The sequence below is a fragment of the Chinchilla lanigera genome, unplaced genomic scaffold (assembly GCF_000276665.1).
Source record: "Chinchilla lanigera isolate Chin_1 unplaced genomic scaffold, ChiLan1.0 scaffold00021, whole genome shotgun sequence".
Taxonomy (NCBI): Eukaryota; Metazoa; Chordata; class Mammalia; order Rodentia; family Chinchillidae; genus Chinchilla; species Chinchilla lanigera.
In genome coordinates this window covers 9,841,041-9,856,782 of record NW_004955422.1, presented here as the reverse complement: position 1 = coordinate 9,856,782, position 15,742 = coordinate 9,841,041, and the positions used below count along the sequence as shown (strand labels likewise).

Here is a 15,742-nt window from a genome sequence, read left to right as displayed (position 1 = left end):
TTTAGATACTTGGTGGCCTTTCTGATATGCATACCCTTGATGGCCTGGGCAGTTTCACGAGTATTCTTAAAGTGAACACGAAGATTTGAGCCCCTGGATTTGAATGATTTTGTGGGGTTTTCTGGGTCGAGAGAGTAGCGAACCATTTTTGCAGGTCACTTCAGGCCGCTTACAGGAAGAGAGTACCACAATTTTCTTATCCAATTCTTGGTGGATGGACATTTGGGTTGCTTCCACAATTTAGCAATTACAAATTGTGTTGCTATGAACATAGGAGCACATATATCGCTGTGATATGATGTTTTGAGATCTTGCGGGAAAATACTCAGCAGGGGAATAGCTGGTTTGAATGGGACCTCTAGACCTAGTTGAGAAGACTCATTTAATGACTGACTTCTCTAAAGCTTGCCATGGTTGTCTCTGAAAGTTGTATTTTGCTTGCATAACTTGATGAAGCCTGGTCTTGAAGATCAACATCAAAGATGTGCTAAGGCAGTTGCGAGAATGTTACATACCCTATTTCAGAATGGTGTTATGTTCAGAGAATATACAACATTAATTAGCTTAGATTGTTATTGTTTTCATTCTTTCATTATGGAAAACAGGATTTCTGGGAGGTTATGTGACTTTTCTTCTCATCTCTCAGTGACTTTTTAAGAGAAACAGGTTACTGACCAGGCTGCTGGTCTCCGGGTGGAGTTCAGTCATCCACACACATGCCTGCATACTCCCCACGTTTCCTTCTGGGGGGCTGTGACTCAAAGTGTTGCTTGTGATGTCCTGGTAGATATTTATATACACTTACCTGTTATCACAGTACGCTCTGAGTCTTTCATGTGGGGCTCAAAGCCTTAAGACATGAAAACCAAACCTAGATAATGTGTCTTGTTATCTAGGCAAATGTCTCTCTCTCGCTTTCCTCTTAGAAAACTATTTCACGATGAAAACACAAAAGTATGTGAATGGTAACTGAAAAAGCATTGCTTCCTTCTAGAAAACCACTAGGATTTGCATAAACCACTGGCCTGTCTGGTAAGAGATTTTCTGCTTTGTCAGTCCCGGGAGACCTTTAGCATTAAGTTATTTATGTTATTATAGATAAAGAAAGTTCTAAATTTGGAGATTGGTATTTGTTAATCTGTTTAATAAGAGGTGTGAAGATAGGTATCCTAAAAATCTTTAAAATAATAAAACTGTGTACTTACCCTACACATCAAATTAAAAACCTTTAAGTTTAATAGCAAACAGCCTGTTAATTATTTGCCCTTGGTATTACTGAGATATGTTGGGAGTAAATATTCAAAATATGCCAATTTGAGGATGGAGAAGAAAATTTAAAGGAATTCCTATTATCACTCTTAACATGCTGAGAAGACATTTACAGCAATACACAGCATAGCCTGACTGCTTCTGTTTGGTATTTATTCCCTGAAGTAGATGCTAGAGATGGTTTGAAGAAAAGAATGATATTATGCACTGTTGGAATTTTGCTAGGCTCTGATGCTGGAAAAGTAGATTGATGTTGAAATTTTTATAAGTAATTACATGTCTTACTGATAGTAAAATAATTGCCACCTTTGAGGTGATTTATTGATATTTATCTGCAAGCATAACTTAGTAAGCTTTGCATTTCTGAAGCCTGCCATTGTTACAGATAAATTTGCATAAACTGTAACTGATGGGTTTTTCGTATATCTAATTTTTCAGGTATAAATAGCTTGAAACAGTTTCTTTCTCTTGAAGATAGTACTAGATAGACTTTTCATTTTCACTCAATCTATTATGACACCCATGTTTTATCTTGCATTGATTTATCTTGGGTCTGTATGCATTCAAAGTGAGAATGGTTGTAATCATAAGAAATCTTTGGGCAGACAAAGGACGGAATACTAAGAATGATTCAGCATCATCATCACCATTGCTAACATTTCTTAAAGCACATACTTGCCTAATCCTTATAACGTTTTTGCGAGGTGCATGTAGTTTCACAGTTACTTACTTAAAATCCCTGGGTTCAGCTGTGTTCCAGAATCCACAATGTTTTTGAAGTCTAGCAAGGTAATTAGTGCATATGCCATGTGATGTACTGCTCTCCAGTGGGGTGCTGGGAAGCACCTCATCTGCAAGGCCATTAATATTCCTGCGGGGAGATGTGAATAGTTACACTGAATAAATACATACCATAAATACTCTTAAGTTAATTCAGATCAGGGCTGGCCACCAAGTGAGTTTGAGCTTCCTCTTAAGAAAACACTTTTTTTTTTCTTTTCTCAGCTTTTTGGTCTTTTGAAATTGAGGTTAAGGAGATAGAAAACTGTGCTATTATGATCCTTTTTTATAGAGGTGAGGCAACTGAGGTCCAGAGAAGTCAAGAAACTTGTCCCTTGCTATGCAGTAAGAGTCAGTGCAGGGGCTGTGACCATACAGACGTTTGAAAGAATAGTTAGATCTATGCATGCTGAAGTGGTGATATTTTTATGAGAGCTCATTAAATGAAAAAGCGACTCAGGCTCTAGCACCAGAAGAATTCATTTGTAAAAAGTAACACATATAATATTGTATCATTTTTGGGAAAATCTTCTATCACTGTATATAAACATTCTAGAGAATGATTTAGAAATATATTCATGAGATTCTGGCAGAATGTAAGTCTGATGGGTAGGATACGTAGGATCGTGATAATTAAGAATGTCTTTACCATATACACATCTGTGTTATTGGTATTTTAAAATGGTGAATATATGTGTAAAGGAGAAGTGGGAGGAAAAAGATAATAACAGGTATAAATTTTTAATGTTGCTTCAGAAAATTAAAAAGCGTGGTGCCCTCTGTTGCTGCCATCCAGTACATGGAAGCCCTTCTTTACATTGTCATTCGTGTATTACACTGGCTACTTGGGCAGTGTAATTATTCTTCTGTTCTCTGTAGATAGCCAATTTTCTCAAAGGTGCATAAGAATAGCATTTCATACTGAATGAGTGGAGCTTAGCAAGATGAAATACCACCCGTGCAATATAAAGTTCAAGCTGTGCAAGGGTTGAGGAGTCATGTCTCGGCTGACAAGCGGTTAGTTAGCAGCGTGCCGAGCAAACTGACAGTGTGAAAGGGCCACCAGCAATATGAATGTGGTCTTCAGCTCTATCCCACAAGTATGGTATTTAGAAGGTGTCAGGCAGTCAAATCTCACTGTATCCAGACCATGGCTGGAATCATGTCTCCAATTTTGGATGCCATATTTTAAAGGGATGCAAGCAATGTGAAATCTTTTCTAGGTAGACTGGCTGGGAGGTTGAGGGATTTGAAATCATGCGATAGTGTGCTATGGCTTGTGTTTGGATGTCCTTCCAAAGCCTCCTATGGTCATAGGTGGGACACTTTCAGAGGTGGCTGGATCTAGAGTGTGATGCTGGAATTGATTCATGGTATAATGCTAGGATCAAGGGCACTTGGATTAAGGGTGGTAATATATCACCCTGGGTAAAATATAAGGGATAGAAAGAGCTGTGATTGTGCCTTATTGCTTTGTTACCTTCTGTCTGCCATGTGCTGTTTCTCCATTGGGGTGTCTGTCTGCCATGCACTGGCCTTGGAGCCAGCCAAAGGACTGAAACCTTTACAAACTGTGAGCTAAATAAATCTTTCTTCCTTTAGCTTTGGGTGTTGGGTATTTTATCTCAGCAACGAGAAAAGTAACCAAGACACAGTGACACGTGTGAAGTCAGCACCAAGCTTAGCTAGGTGATATGTCAGCTTCTAGCAATATTTGACTCTCTTACCTTCTCAAATGAGTAATTTTAGCCCAGTGCTGATAGACTACCACTCTCCGCTGCATCCTGAGTGGCGAGTGTTTAGGGTACAGAGATGAAAAGATGTGGACCTTGCTCTTCCTAAGCTTTGAGTGCGTAAAGGACAAAGCCTTGTGCACAACTCTGCAAATAGCCTGAAGGGTAGTAGTACGCATTTAATCCAGAGGCAGCACAGAGAAATCACAGCCAACTCTTCCTATAGTGGTGGGAGATGGGGTGGTGGGTAAGGCCTTCAGAGGGAACCTGAACTCCAAGCTGGGTTTTGAAAAACGAAATGTGTTTCAGTGAGTGTCTTTATGAAGTGTGATGAAAAACATAGTGAATGCTGCTGCTGAGTATCGTCCTGCAGAAAGGAAGGTTCAGAAAACATTATGTGATGCTGTCATCCACCTCATTCACCGGATCTGACACCATGGGGGCTCTTCTCCAAAGTCAAAATGACCATGCAAGGTAAACATTTTGAGTCAGTTCAGGACATCCAGACAGACAGGGTAGCGCAAGAAAAGACACTCACAAAAGAAGACTTCCAGAATTGCTTCAGAAAGCAGCAAAAATGATAGGATAAGTGTGCTTGAAGTTAGGGGAAGTATTTTGAGGGAGACTAATGTCTTTCACTGTAATAATTTAAAATATTGTACACGTTTAGAGTAACATTCACCATATTTTTTGGCTCTACTAGTTGAAAGAATATCAGGTATAAGAAGAATTGAAATTGTTCAGTGCAATCTCACAGGTTCAGGATCAGTTGGAGTAGGGTACAGGGAGACAGATTTGGCCTCAGTTTTAGAAGTTTTTAGTAGAGCTGTGTAAAGGCTGTCCAGAGTTTCCAGTCCCAGATGTGTTAAAACACAGGCAAATCATCTTTTTGTCAGTCATAGTGCAAGAGAGTGGGTCACACAGGACAGAATGAAGCATAATGAATGGTTTAGGGGCATGAGTTCTGGAGTCAGACTCCTAGAACTGACTTTTCTACCCACTGGCTCTGTGTTAATGAGGGTTATAATAATTAACATTGATAATTAACATTAATGTGCTGGGAACAGCAGCTGGTATGAGTGCTAAGTAAGTCACTAATGAACACTGGATATTATTATTGTCACTAGTGGTTGGTTGATGTGCTCTTTAAAATTCCTCTTACCTGGATGTTGAAGTTCTAATTGTGTAATTGTGTGACAGTATTCTTTTTTTTTTTTTTTTTTTTGGTTTTTCTCTGGTACCGGGAACCGAACTCACGACCTTGCGCTTGCCAGGCAGGCGCTTTTGCCGCTGAGCTAAATCCCCAGCCTGTGTGACAGTATTCTTGTGAATTAAGAAAGTAGTAATGAGGAAACAAAAGCAAAAACCAAAACTGGTACTGTCAATTCAGCAGCAGAGATTTGAGTAAAACTCTGTCTGTAGTTGAACAAGAGTACATTGCTTTAGTAACTGTCTTGCCCTGTCCTTTCTGGGTCTTCTGAGTTGTCCACTGCCCACCCAAAATATTTTTCTGGGGGTCTCATGCTGCATGATTCTCTCTAGCTCGTGTTTTTCTTTATCTTGTAGATAAAGTGGCCCCATGAATAGAAATGCCTGCCCAAGTACTGGGATTGGAGATAATGGATGAAGATCGACTAATGGAAGAAGTCTTGGATAAGTTTGTTAATTCTCATGAGCAAACATATGAAGAATTTTTGAGTACTTTCACTCATCTTTCAAAAGGTAAGATGGAGAAGGAAACTTGCTACAACAGTGGAGATAAAAAATTACATTAAACATTCATTTATATCAGTGCTACCTTTTAAGAAAGATTATTTCATTAACATTCACGCAATTCTTTGATCAGGTAATTCTTATTAGGGCAGTCGTGACTGATGTGTGTAAATACCAATGTCTTTACACATCTAAGAACTATGTTATGGGGTTAGGGCCATTGAACTTGTGAACTAAAAATGTCCTGAGACATTATTCAATATAATCACTTCATTTTATTTCTTAGGAAATGCAATTGAAAGGAATCCTAGCTGTTAAAAGAATATTTAAAGTGTAAACCCTGAGAACATTTGGATCCTGGCATCGCCACTTATTGGCTACGTGATCTGGGCATGCATGGGTGTTGTTTAAGGGGGAAAATAATGATACTGCCCCCCAATGTTGATAAAGGCTTGTTGAGGGAATCCTTGTAAAATTCAGCTTAGTGATTAACACGTACCAAGCGTGGAGGAGCTCAAAGTGTTGTTGTGAAGGTTATGATGATGATGATGGTAATGAAACGATGGTGATGTGGTTTTTGTAGATAGGAAATAACACTTTAGACCTGTGGTGATAACCTGAAGCCTAAAGGCCGAACCCATGTTGTCTTTATGTGTTTTACTTGCCCTGTATTATGTTGTACTTTTAATTAAGTCAGCACTTAAAAATTGGATAATTTTACATAGAAGTCTTGATTTGTGTCATTTAATCAGATGAAGTGAGGTCTGTTACTTATGATTCCCCTCCTGGCAACGTCAGCTGGGGCTTCCTAGCTTGTCCTGCTGTCACACTCAGTCTGAAAATAAGGTGCATACATTGTGTGCTTTGTTTACACAGTGTATGCACATGGCTCTCAGTGTATGCATTTGCTCTCCGGGGCACTAGAGTTGTAATCTTTGTCCTCGGTTTTGCCTCAGATTGTGATTGCCTTGCTGTCAGCCAGGGTCCTTTCTTGGCCATTGATCCAGTCGAGAATTTCCTTGAAGTCATTGGTTCTGCGGCTGTGCATTAGACACACCTGGAGAGCTTTTGGATTGTAGTGATACCACAGCCCACTGTGAAGCTCTTCTAGGGCTAAGGAATTGGTGTTTTTGAAGGCTCTTCTGGCAATTCCAATGTGTACCCAAGGGTGAGGAAGGGAGGTTTGTAATCTCCAAGGTCATGACTCTCTTAGAAATCCTGGTGTCATGCTTGTAAGTGGTGATTCATATATTCTAAACAAATATAAAAGAAAAGTAGTTTTAATGAACATGCATAGTACAGGTTGAGTATCTGTAATCTGAAAATCTGAAATGCTTTAAAAATGGAAACTTTTTGATGCTGCGGGTAGAAAATTCCACACTTAACCTCTTATGACAAGTCATAGTCAAAAACCTGGTGCACTAAAACATGTATTGTATAAAATTACCTTCTGGCTAAGGTATATATGAAACACAGATGGATTTTATAAATGTTTAGATTTGGGACCCATCCGCAAGATATCTCATTATGTATATGCAAGTATTCCAAAATATGAAAAAATCTGAAATTCAAAACACTTCTGGTTGCAAGCACTTTAATAAGGATACTCAGCCTGCAAAGTAACATTGGTATCTATTTTGTTTGCACTTAAACAAAAAATGTGGACTGTAAGTTTTAATTACACTTATCGGAAATGGAGAATTTAGGATTATCAGACTAACTTTGAAACTGTCCATGAATGATCTGCTTTGATATGATAGGTAGGTCAAATTAATTGAGCGTACAAAAATCATCTTTTAGTTTATGGAAGATGCTTGCTTTTTCTGAATGTAATGATCAAGTTCCTGTTTTCTGGACCCAAACGAAGATAAAGCTGTCAGAAATAATGAATTTTGGTGTGTGAGCATCATTCTGAAAATCCAAATTACTTTGGAAATTACGTGTATGGCTGATTTTATTTTTGTACCCTGGAATAATAAAAACTTTTGGCCGGGAGTTTGATATTTTAAGGGGTCCTGCTGTATTTGTTTTGGGGACAAAGAGGGTAGTCTGGTTTCAGATTCTGGTATAATCATTGCATACAGAGTGAAAACTGTTGCAGATGTAGTGATTTCATTTTGAGTTCAGCTTAGGGCCCCAAACTGAGCTGAAATAAATGATGACGCGAGTCACATAAACTGTATCTCCAAAAGCACACAAATTGTTTTTCCCTTTCAAAATGTCCCTAGGCGCCAGTTCACATTATAAACTAATGACCTGAAAAAAATTCCTCTTAAAGCATAAAGAGTTGTGAGTACAAAAATATGCCTTAAATCAGGAGTGTCCTCTTTTCCTCTGAAACATTTCAGTATCATCTGAAAAACCAAACAGTTCTTAGGGACAGAACTAAGAGTGAGTGATAGCTTAGAGATTTGATCTCAGTTAATATAGTCAGGTCTGTTTGAGAAAAACATTAAGGTTCCTCCTTCAAAATTCCCATCACGTCCCCTACCCCTTGTTTTCCAGGCCCTTCATTTGTCTCACTGTGTTTGGTTGTTTTCCTGATTTTCTCTGATAAAGTGTTTATCACTGTGCATACTTACATACGTTTCCTTAGTAAGTTTGTTTTCTCAGGACCATTACCATTTCTATTGATTGACTGTTCTGTTTATTTTTATAATAGTTACATGCCAGGATGCTTATGGGATTCGCTTTGTTTTCGAGAGTGTTAAAAGGATCAGTAATCCTATTAAAAATATTTCCCTGGAAAAATTAAATTACAGTCTTATTGATAGAAATTCACATTGTTCCTGCAGATGCTTAGGAAATGGTTGGGAACTTAATATTTCAGTATAATCCTCAGTACAGTACATATATGTGATCATGTTTTGGAGTTTTTTTCTTTTTAAAAAAACATCTAGGTTTTTAAACTATGGTACATATTTGCTAAAAATACAATGTTCTATCAAAGTGTTTAAAGGGACTGATCTTTCCTAGTTTTAAACAGTTATGATTGAATTCCTAGTAGTATCTTCAGTTGAAGATGACAAATTGAGTTGTAAGATATGTGTTAGAAAATCAAAATGCATGCAGATTTTTTTTTCATTAGTGGTAAAGACATTATTATATTGGTGATGGTGAGGATAAAGATAAGCACCAGATTTCAATCATCTTAGTTTCTTTGTGAATACATGTACTTTGTAGAGCTTTCTAAAATATCTAGGGGAAAAGGCTTTGTCCTCTCTGTCACATTTCTGTCTTTTTCTTAGATTTTAAAAACACAGGTGTGAATACTATATTTGTTTTTGTTAATGCAGGCATTTACTTATTCCTTTATTAGTTCTTTAAGTATCTTGTTATAGTCTAGGTATGATTTTAGCAGGTAAGGATTCAAAAACAAGTTGGATATTGCTTTTATTCTGAGTCCTTATAGTCCAGTGAGAGATTAAACAAACAAAGAGGAATCATGCCACTGTATAAGTACCAGCTGTGGAGATAGACCCCGTACTATGAGAGATTATAGGAGACTCCCCACTCTGTAGTTGGGGGAGGTGATAAAGGTTCCCCATCAGCTGGCGCCCCTCCCCTGATCACCAGCATCACCCTCAGCAGATACTGTACTGGCATCAGGCTCTTGAATTTTCGAAAGTATGAGGTAAAGAAACCTATTTTTATAAAGTACTTAGACTCAGGTATTTTATTACAGCAACAGGAAACGGGCTCACAATGAGTCTGGGATAACCATGGAAGCATAACTTGCCTTGTATCCTAAGACACTGAGGAGAGCCTGGAAAGTTTTGAAAGAGTAAGAGCTGAAGAACAATACATCAGAATACCTCCATGTCCTGGTGTCCATGGGCTTGAGTACATATTTTTCTTTTATACAGTTAGAATTTTAAATAGTAAGTCTTCCAGATGAAGGTAGAGCCTTGCTTCAATAAGACTGAGAATTACTTCTGAACTGCTGGAAGAAAAAGGCAATTTCTTTTTCATTTCCTTCCACATCAGGCTGCCCACACGGTCTGATATTAGAAGCATTTGGTCTGACCTTTTAGAGCGATGGCTACTACTCATGTTGCTCTTACACAGAGATTATGCTGCTAAGAAGCCAGTGACATAGAAATTGACGTTGCATCTTTTTTACTGCATTTTGTTACATATGCCAATACCGGGGCAGTGCTGTGGTGTTGAGTGTCAAATGTGACTTGTTCTCCAAGGGTTTGTGTGCTGAAGGATGGGTCCCTAGTGTGGTGGTGGAATTGTCTAGTGTGATGCAATTGTATCATTGCAAGTGCTGCATTCAGAAGGCATTAATGCTCATCTGTGGAGTGATTTAGTTCCAATCATGTGAGTTGTTATAAAAAGGACAACATTAGGACCTCCTTGGTCTTTGGCTTTCTGTCTTTTAATGTGATCTTTCCTTGTACTTGCTACCACTGTGATACTGTCTGCCACAAGGCTCTCCCCAGTTCACCAGCATTCCCCTTAGCAGACATTGGCACCATGCTCTTGAATTTTCAAAAGTATGAGCTCAATAAACCTCGTTTTGTAAAGTATCTAGACTCAGGCATTTTGTTATGGCAACAGGAAACAGACTAATACAGAAGGTTATAGTAATTCCTATTTCTCATTTTCTCTCTCTGTCTCTCAGTCCCTTTCTCTCCCACATTCATGTCGACACACCCACACCCACACCCACGTGCATAGCTACACCGTTATTCTTCTTATTGTATACTTCAGGCTAAATGATTAATTCCTTTGAAAGTTGCCTGTCTTACCAACCCTTTAAGGTAAAATAGTTTGAAAATTGAAATGAATCTGCTGTTATTTTATGACTAACTCTTAAATAAATCTTTATTTTTCATTCCCTCATTTCTTTCTTAAAAAATACCTAGGATTCAGTTTCCTAAGTGATTCTATGCATTCTTTATTAAGCATATAACAACAGCTTTCTGTTCACTGTTGTGTTCACTTACTTTAACCTATTTTATTACATGTCGATCAAAGACCTTTTGTTTCAGATTTTGATGTGTAATTTCATTTCTAGTTTCTTTCTGCTATTCTCATTTCAGTTGTAATACTTCACTTGCTTTTAGCATTTTATTGTTCTGTTAACATAACTTTGAAAAAAAAAATCCTGTCAACTGAACTTCTTTTTCTCCCTTCATGCTTGTTGTTATGTGAATTAAATTTCCAATCACGTAGAGCATTTTGTGTCTGAATGTTCAGGACAAATGGCCACGCTTGTGGCTCTATAAATTGTTGGTATTTTGGCCTCTGATAAGTTAAAAATGTTAGATTTTCAAAACAAATACATTCTGATTTTTCTTATAGTTTTATAATCTTATGTAGTCATAGAAAATTTAATCTATATTTACTTTATTCGCATTTAATTATCTGAGGAAATGTGCTAATGCTCTACCACCATTACAAATTTCAGGAATATATGGTTACCATACTTTTATGCTTGTATAGGTGTGCTCTGTCCAATAGCGGCTGGCCATATGTGACTGCTGAGTAACTGAAAGGTCACTAGTGCTACCCAGAATATGGGTTTTAAATTTTATTTACCTTTAATTAATTTAAAGGTAAAGTTAATAAATAATATGCAGTTCACTTATTGGAAAAATTTTAAAGGTGTTTGGGACAACTTAGGTTTGTAAATCAATTGTTTAGGTGTAAATATTATGAAATCTAAATCTAAATATAAAATGTTTTAAAGGTATTTGGAACAGTTTACATTTGTAAATCAATTTTTTAGGTATAAATATTAAGAAATCTAAATATAAGTAAATATAAATTTAGGTGTAAATATTATGAAATCTAAATCTAAGTCAAATATTTCTGATGAAAATTTGGCATTTGAATTGCAGTATGCTGTAATTGTAAAATATATACAGGATTTTGAAGACTCTGTAAAATAGAATGTAAAATATCTCAGTGCCTTTTTATATTGACTATTGAAACAAGAATATTTTGGCAAATTGATTTAAATAAAATGTTATTAAAATTCACTTTTTTTCTTTTAAAAATTTTATTTAATATGGCTACTTGAAAATTTGAAACTGCATGTTGTTTACATTATTTCTATTGGGCATTTCTGCCATAGACAGACAGTTTTAAAACTTGGCTGTCTATTGAAAGCCTTTTATAATGGTAAGCTTTTGTAAAAACACAGACTTTCAGGTCTGTTTTAAGCTTAGGAGATAAGTCTCCAGGGTAAAGAAACTAGGTATATTTATATTCATAAGACTCTGGATGTTTCAGATGTACCACTAGTTTGAGAACCACAGATTCAGACTACAAATTCTTATAATGCAGTGCCCTCAAAATCAAGGACAAAATACTACTTTAAGACACCAGATAATCATTAAAGTTAGTTTCTGTTTAAATTGTAGAGTTGGTGGGACAGGCCAGTGCATCATTTATGGATGTTCAGTATTCACTTGCCTTTTTTTTGTTTTTGTACTGGGAATTGATTGCAGGCCTTCACACTGAGCTACAACCCCAATTCCTTCTTTTTTAGTTTTTTATTTTGAGACAGGGTCTTCCTAAGAGTCTAGGTTGCCCAGGCTGGGCTCAAATTTGTGATTCTCCTGCCTTACCCTCTCAGAGTACTGGGATTACAAGGGTGTACCACCACTAATGACTTTTTAAAGCTCAGCAAACTGAATGCCATTGTGTATTAGAAACTCCCTGGTGTCAGGTGGAGGATCCAAACACCAGACAGCTGACCATCTGTAACATCGTGTCTCCTACAGATATCTGGCAGTGTGAGATAGTGAGAAAAACAGTCATATTACTGATAGCAGCTAACATTTACTAAGTACTGGGTATGCTTAGCACTTCATGTGGATCATCTCAATCCTTATGATAGCCTAGGGAGGTGTGTATGTGTGTGTTACATTTTACTTTTTATTATTTTATTTTCCCCAAGAACTTGTTACAGCCTGAACTATGTACCCTTCACGTACATATGCTAAAGCCCTTGCTCTAGTGTGGACAATATTTGGAGACAGGGCCCTAAAAGAGGTAGTTAGGGTTAAATGAGTTCAGAGGCCAGGGCTCCATTCTGGTATGACTGGTGTCATCATAAGAAGACAGAGAGAGACACCAAGCCAGGCCAAGTCAACAGAGATAAAGCCAATTTAAAAAAAAAGCCATGGGAAGACATAGTGAGAAGGGGGCTTTCTGTAAGTCAAGAAAGGAGGTCACAGGAGAGACTAAACATTCTGACACCTTGTTCTTAGACTTTCAGCCTCCGGCACTTTGAGAAAATGCATTTTTGTTTAAACCATCCAGCCAGTGGTGTTTCATTATGGCAAACCAGGCAGCCTTGCCCACGGTTGTGTAACTAGTTTGAGGTAGAGCTGGACTATAGGCTTAGTGAGTGTGGCTCACAGTCTACACCCTGAACTGCCTCGTTTTCCACGTTCCTTTCAGTACTGAGCAGTTTTCTCAAGACTGCGAGGACACTGACATGTGGATAATATAAGCCATCAGAATGGGTACTCTGCTTCAAACTTTTATTCTGTCCTCTGTAGAGTTTCAACTACACAGAGGCTAGCTTCTTATACATTTTGTTCACTGCTATTATTCTAGTGCCTAAAGCAATGCCTGATAATGTAGAATGAGTAGATGGCTAATGAACGTTTGTTGAATAAATGAAATTGTGGTGGATTGACAACTGGTGGTCCACTTGTAACATCCAGCTGAACTGAACCAGCGTGGTGCTGGCTGTGGGGGGCCTTCCTGAGGATTGTTGCTGGAAGCGTAAGAGGCAGAACTGGAGAAGCACCGAGAGGCTGTTGGGAGCTGGTAGAAGCTGCTGGGAAGCTGTTAGGGAGCTGCTGGCTGTCGTGGGCTATTCTGCTGGAGGACCTTGTCATGCTGGCTTTCCTGATGAACTTGGCTGTTCTTGTTGGAGGAGGAGCTTGGGACCTCATTGTTGCTAAAAATGGCTACAGTTCAGTTTGGGGGGGTTTTGTTCTTCCTTTTGGGCTTTGTTTCTTGGTTTTGGGGGGGAGGTTGTTGCCTTGTTTTTTTTCCGGGGGAGGTTTTTCCCTTTGGTTTTCTTGTTGGGACTTTGGTTTTCTTCTTCTTTGGGGGGGTTGGGGCCTTCCTTTTTGTTGGGGTTGGTTTTGTTCTTTTCCGGGGGGGTTTTGTTTTTCCTTTTGGTTTTGCTTCCTTGGTTCCGTTGCGGTCCTTTCACCTTGTTGGCCCGGTTCTTTCTTCTTGTGGGGTCGGCTTTTTTGGTTTCCCCCCTTGCCTTTCGACCTTGCCCGGGTTGGTTTTTTAAACCGGGCTTGCTTGGGCCTTTTTCTTGGGTTTTGGGCTTCCGGTTGGCTTTTTGGGGGGCTTTTTGTTGGGTTTTAGGTCTTCAACTGGACTCGTGCAGGACATTATCGTGGGATCCAGGCCCTTAGCTGGATTCTCTGGTCTTTAGTGTGTGGACAGATTTCTTGCACTTTTTGCATATGGTTGTTTGTGTGACTATTATAAATAATCTTATAAAATATGTGTCCTGTATTGTATTGTTCCCCTTGCAAAACCTCAAACGACAACAGAAATGAAAAGAAAATAAGAGGAGAGTGGATGGTCAGTAGGTGGTTCAGCCCCCAGCCCTGAAGAATATGTGCATTTGATGGACAGGCACAAGAAGAGAGTACCCAAAAGGGACTGCGCTGTGCTCTCTTTGGATTGGATAGATTGGGTAACCCAGAATGTACAAACAAGCAAAAAGCAATTCCACACATCGCAGGCAAGTGTGAAAGGTAGAGACAAAGGAGGAGAGAAATACCTAGAGTCAGGGAGGACAGCAGGAGGCTGAGCAGAAGCACACAGGTGGCGGAGGAGGAAATGGAAAGCAGGGTTGGGGACATATAGCTCAGCGGCACAAGTGCCTGCCTGGCAAGTGCAAGGTCCGGAGTTCGATTCCGGGTACCAAGAAAAAAAAAAAAAAGAATGGAGAGCAAAGGGCTCAGGGAGCCTGCGCGTGAAGGAGCGGCAGGCAGCATTCAGTGACCGTGACCGGCAGAGGAGCAGGAGAAGAAAGAGTCAGATGAATCGCAGATATTTGGCCCAGGAGCTGCTGAGGCCCACAGAGGCCAAATGACTTTTTCAAAGCTGCGCGGTTCTCATTTGAGGAGTCTTTTTATTTCTTTCCTTACTGCATTTATGTTCTGTTGAGAGCTTAGAATCTTGGGTTGGGATTTGGTTTACACTTCTGGACTGATAAATTCTGACTTGTCAGTTCAGCCAAAGGAATATTACAACTCATACTTGACAACTTCTAAAAAATGTAATTAAAAACGAAGCTGGTGACAGCACATAAAACAGCGCATTTCAGAAGGTGACATATTTTGGTCCCCAAAGCTGTTTGAATTTGAATGTTAGAAATGCATCTTTAAACTTTCAGAGGGGTGCAAGGAGAGGCTTTCTCCAGTCTGAAGGACGAATTTGAACTCTGCTGTAGAAAAACACCACAGAGTAAAACGCACAAAGCAGCTGGCTTTCTTACCAATTTCAGAGGAGGAAAGGCATTTCAGGAGAGAATAAAAACAGCTTTCTCTCGTAAAAGAAAGCACAGCAAGAAAAAATAATCCTAGCTGTGTAGCCTTTTGCAGTTATTTTCTGTCGAGTATTAGACAGGGACCAGAGGGCTTAACGTTGTTTTGATACCCTTGCAACTGGCAGATCGCCTGCCAGCGGAAGTTGGAAACAACTGACCAGCTTGATGCTTCCAGGTGGCCCTCACGCCACATACTCTGCGCTGTTGTTATCAGTCATTTAATTCCCTACTGAATATCGGGTGATGTTTTTAGTTCACAGCCCACTTGCAGTGTCTTTCTGTTTCCTTTTTTTCGTTAGCCACGTTAAGACAAAAAAAAAAAAAAAAAGGCAGCTCGGGAAGCATTTTGCAAATATGAACGTAACAGCAAAGAGCACCACTGAAAATAACACAGAAACCTAGCAAGAGATTGACTTAACCTGGAGGCCACTGGGATGATGCTAGCCTTACGGGGAAATTTGAGAAGGCATCACATCAGAACTTACTAGGTGAAAGTACTAGGCCATTAAAAAATTAACCTGCCATCCTCAGAAACAGAGAAAGGGAACGGTGTTAGCTTAAAGCCTTTTATTGATGGTTTTTGGTATTGTTGAAAAGAAGTAAAAAAGGACAAGAAAAAAAAGCTTGTAGTTTTTTAAGGATCATAAATTCAATAGCTATGTGCGTGTGACCTCCTTGTCATAAACGTCATCTAGGA

The 15,742-nt window shown here is 38.8% G+C and overlaps 1 protein-coding gene across 2 annotated transcripts in view; it reads left to right on the top strand.

Annotated features, from left to right (window-relative positions):
• LOC102003882 (chromosome unknown open reading frame, human C11orf74) overlaps positions 1–15,742 on the top strand; it is a 63,569-nt gene that overhangs the window by 10,798 nt on the left and 37,029 nt on the right. For both annotated transcript variants that reach the window (XM_005384101.2, XM_005384102.1), the window contains exon 2: positions 5,349–5,504. In XM_005384101.2, coding sequence (XP_005384158.1) covers positions 5,372–5,504 — 133 coding nt within the window. In that variant the 5' untranslated portion in view covers positions 5,349–5,371. The remainder of the gene's footprint in view (positions 1–5,348; positions 5,505–15,742) is intronic.